The 4,571-nt window shown below is 34.0% G+C and overlaps 1 protein-coding gene across 4 annotated transcripts; it reads left to right on the forward strand.

Annotated features, from left to right (window-relative positions):
• Positions 1-1,449: 1,449 nt before the first annotated feature.
• Positions 1,450-4,571, forward strand: LOC107875620. Of its 4 annotated transcripts, none has more exons than XM_047414089.1 (2): positions 1,450-2,247; positions 3,081-4,565. In XM_047414089.1, the coding sequence occupies exons 1-2, from the start codon at positions 2,006-2,008 to the stop codon at positions 3,184-3,186; spliced, it is 348 nt and encodes a 115-aa protein (XP_047270045.1). In that variant the 5' UTR covers positions 1,450-2,005; the 3' UTR covers positions 3,187-4,565. The 4 variants fall into 4 exon arrangements, with proteins under 4 accessions (XP_047270045.1, XP_047270048.1, XP_047270047.1 ...); XM_047414092.1 differs by having other exon boundaries at positions 1,451-2,247; positions 3,113-4,571; XM_047414091.1 differs by having other exon boundaries at positions 1,451-2,247; positions 4,253-4,571.

Here is a 4,571-nt window from a genome sequence, read left to right on the forward strand (position 1 = left end):
TCACTTGCATATTCTGAATTCTTTCATTTCCTTGGTACTCCTTCTCGAGATACTTCCAAATTTCAGCAGCAGACTTCATTTGCATAATTCTGGTAAGAATTGGAGGAGATACCACAGAGAAAAGGCATGCTGTGGCTTTGACTTTCCTTGTCTTTCTCTCCTTATGATGTTTCATCTGATTCATCGTTGGATTATCTCCAAGAGGAGTTACTTCATAGTCCTCCTCAGGGGCGGTTCAAGCATATTAGTGGCCTAAAGCGAAAGTTAAATGGGAGGCCTTAAACTCAACAACAACAAAAATTATATACATTTTTATTTAAAATCTATTTTTCTAGCCTTTTGACATATTAAACTCAAACAAATAGTTTAAACACAATGTGCTATCAAATTTAAAAATATCAAATATCAAATATAAAATAATATAAAAAATTAGAATGATATTACCCGATTCAAGAAATATGAAGGCTTGATCGATGATCTCAAATATCTTTAGCCGCTTCAAAATGTGTTTTTTAAATTTGAAACATGAATTATATTTTCTTCGAAGTGAAATTATCAATAAAATAAAAATATTATCAACAATGTTTAAATTTTGATGTTAACTTTTTGAATCTTTGAACTTGGAAAAGGAGAATAAAGAAGAATAAAAGAAAGAGAGAAGAGAGAACGTGAGTAAGAGAGAAAAGTAGGCAAAAAAAAGGTAATTAAAGATGAAAAGGGAAGGAAACGATTTTTATGGAAAAAGTAAAAATAGATGTCAATTGAATAATAAATTACTTATCTGTTGATTGTAACAAAAATCTCTTATTTTTTAATTTTTTTTTTCTAATCCTATTTTTTAGAAAAAAACCTTTTTATAATTTTTTTCTACACTACTAATATAATAAGTGGTAGAAAATGAGGCCCCCATAAATGGAGGCGTTAGGTAACCACCTAAATTTTTTACATTACTAGCCGATCCTAGTCGTGCTCTACTGCTTAGATTGAGTGCTTTAAGATGAACTATCATTCTAGTTGTCCAAATTTGATAATTCTCACCATTGAAGACAGGTGGAGTTAGAAAACTTGTTTCAGAATTTATTTTCTATAAATTATTTCAGATAACAGTTTAAAGAATGATTATATAGAAAAAATTTGTGTTTTTTTTAATTTACTCTTTTCTCACATATCCTGCAAGATGACAATGCTCTTGATACCAATCTGTAAAAAGAAAGAACAAAATTTAATTTGTATAACAAAAAATACAGAACTTGAATTAAGAAGAGAAAGAGCAAAAAAGCTTTGTTTTGTTTTCATTTCTTATTGAAATGATTACTGTCACATTTATATATAAAATTACTAAAAAAAGACTTAATTAAAGAAATAAAATAAACAATCATATCGCTAATATTATTACCTAAAAATCAGCAACTATTATAAAATCAAATTTTACATAATTACAATTTTATTTATCTAAACTTAATCCTACTTTAAAGCAGCAGCTAGTACAACTGCTCTCCAGCTTTTGAGATATTAATTTTAACACAATTATAGTCACCACATCCCTAAATTTACAGTCTTTCTTGATTTTAAAAGAACCCCATTTGAGTTAAAGTTATAACGATGGTTGGTTTAGGTGATTCTTGGTATTTTTGTAATGGGGGTTTGCAAGTCTGAAGAAATCTAAAGTTGCAATCTTTCTTGATTTTAAAAGAACCCCATTTGAGTTAAATGGTATTACAATGGTGGGTTCAGTAGATTTGTAATGGGGTGGGCAGTCTGAAGAAATCTAAAGTTGCAATCTTTCTTGATTCTAAAAGAACCCCATTTGATATAAAACTATAGCAATGGTGGGTTTGGCTGATTCTTGGTGTTGTTGTAATGGGGGTGGCAGTCAAGAGAAACTGAAAGCTACTAGCCTACTACCATTTTGAGCTAAAGTGCAATTTCACCTTCAATTCTTGATCTAAAATTTTTACACTCTTACTTGATTTTAAAGAACCCCATTTGAGTTAAAGCTTTAACAATGGTGGGTTTGGTTGATTCTTGGTGTTTCTGTAATGGGGGTGGCAAGTCTGAGAAAATGAAAGCTACCATTTTTTCAGGCAAAGGTCCTGCTATGGCTCATAGAGCTGTGAGTGGCACTGGTTTCTTGATCCACAGGAATTTGCTGCTTACTACCCATGTAGTTCTTCCTTCTGTTGCTGCTGCTGAAGCTGCTGAGATCCGTCTTCAAAACGGTGTTGCTGCTCGCCTTTTTCCGCATAGGTTAGTATTTCCTCTTATTGACTTTTATCTTTGCATTCGGCTTTGCTTTACAGGGTGGAAATTAATATAGATGGTTGATTTCAACTTATTTGGGATAAAGTTGTAGTTGCTGCTGCTGTTTTATTGTAATGTCTCTTTGTTCAGACTCCAAAGGATGAAAAGATTTTCCTTTATGAAGCAAGTGATAAATTTCTGAGATAAGAAATATTGGCGAGTTACCATTAGAGATTTAATGGCAATTAAGAAAACCAGTCCTCTATTGTGCTTGTCATAGTCTATTGAACCCCTAATTGACTTAGAATTCTGTTAGTTTGTTGGACTATTTTTGGTGAAATGTTTACTCTTTGCGAGTATGGATTGAATCATTGGCCTTCCATCATCAACATTGAATGGGGATCTGTCAGAATCGTATTCTCCATTGGTGGACCTTCTCTTTTTGTGACATTGACGCCATTTCAAGCTTCAATATGATAGTCTTTTGAAGCTCTAGATAATATTTATATGGATACAGGAAAGAGTTGTATTTAGTAGTCAAAACAGATCTTTCTTAAAACGCCATTTCTTGTGCACCTTCCTTATCTACCAGACTACCACGGTACCACCGTAACTGTGTGTTGTGATAATTATTGAATAGATTGGAATAGTCCTGACAGAGAAGCTTGAAAGGTGTATGGCAGGCTTCAGCTGGAAAATATTCTTGTTAATGAACTTTGTAATGTCATTCGCAAGATTGATTTTAGTGAAGCGGATGGTGTTGGCACAATCCTCAAACTAACCTTTCCACCAGTCTCTCTGTTTTTCACCTCTTACATGGAAAATAATTTTTGAAATAGGAAGCACATCAAAGTAGCTTTGGTGGTGGCAGGTGGTCTTGTTGATCTTGGATTCGTACAAAAGGATAGAGCTGCATGCACAAGTCACGACCATATGCACGATTGAGTATGAGGTCAAGGAAGAAGCAGCTGCTAATGTTTCATTTGTTAGTATCCAATCATTTGTGGCCATAGTGCCAGTTGTTTCCATGCGAAGACTGCAATGTTCTGCCTGATACTTATCTCAATTAAGATTGTGTAGGGTGTTTATTTGTTGAATTGCTTAAAAATCACACTACTTGCAGAAGCCAGAAGCTTATAAGTACTTTAACGTATTGAATTGAGCTATAGAAATCTCTAGAAAGGAAAAAGAGTAACTCGAAAGATTAGGTATCTAAGTATTCATATATGTTTTACTCCCATGAGTCATAAGTTTTCCAGTATTCATATAAGTTTGAAAGGTATCTAAGAATTCAATCATAAGATTAGGGCCAGAGCTGATGGAATGGCCGAAAGAGGGCGGTATATATGGAGGACTCAATCGTTGACCCCTAACCAGTTTGAGTTGAGGTGTAGTTGATGATAACCAATCACATAACTGGTTCAGATTGGAATCATTAATAGTTTACCTAGTGGTTAAAGCAACTTAAGCATGATTACTGTGCATGGATATCACAATTGACCTTCCGAAACAAAAGTAGAGATATGTTGCATATCAATTCCTGCATTTTCCTGATATGATGTATATAACAAGAGAGCAGGAGAACGTCGGATAAGATGCAACAAGGATTAGATCTTGTAAGCTCCCTCCTACAAGTTTGATCTTTTTCAGAAGATCAGGCAAGTGTGTGGGCATTCAATCTGTGTAAGAACTAGGAATTTGCAGCTATAAAAATCCATCTCTAGTCTCTGATGGTATTTTTGGATTTAGGTAGAAATTAAAATGCATGCAATGCGTGTTGGTTTATATATGTCATTTCCTTCTTGTGTTGGTGCTCAACAGTTCTAATCACGTTTGAATTTGTTTGTCAGGTTACAAAAAAGGTTGCCAATAAATACTTGTAGGTTACAAAGGGTGCAATATTGATCCATTAAATGTCATTTAGCTAACATCTTTCTGATGTTGAGGAAAAATGGAATAAAACTTCTCATGTTTAGCAGGCCAAATATTAATGCGTGATTACTTGCATCAGATTAGCTTTTGGATTATGAAGATGAAGGTTCGATGCCAGCTTGTGTTGATCAAATTGCTCGTTCAGCATCTGAGTATTGGTATATGTTTTCTTATGGATGTAAGTTGTGCTTGGTACACTGCAATCGTTATAAATGGCTCTTGAACAGAAAAACAGAGCTGATGTCACTGTGGCTAGAGAGATTGGAGTCTTTATTTAAACGGAAGGAGGACGGATAGGAGGCTGGGGAGGAAAGTTAGGAAGGAGAATAATAGTTATTGGTTAAAGAGAACAATAGTTATTGGTTAACTGTTCTTACCTGGTTCACCTCATTAAAGTA

This window comes from Capsicum annuum, chromosome 6, assembly GCF_002878395.1.
Source record: "Capsicum annuum cultivar UCD-10X-F1 chromosome 6, UCD10Xv1.1, whole genome shotgun sequence".
Taxonomy (NCBI): domain Eukaryota; kingdom Viridiplantae; phylum Streptophyta; class Magnoliopsida; order Solanales; family Solanaceae; genus Capsicum; species Capsicum annuum.

What these genes read in the sequence shown, in the direction of transcription:
- LOC107875620 (XM_047414089.1), top strand. Translation starts at nt 2,006, where the DNA reads ATGGTGGGTTTGGTTGATTCTTGGTGTTTCTGTAATGGGGGTGGCAAG. An exon ending in GCTCGCCTTTTTCCGCATAG is followed by an intron (nt 2,248 to 3,080) that starts GTTAGTATTTCC and finishes TTTTTGAAATAG; the next exon opens with GAAGCACATCAAAGTAGCTT.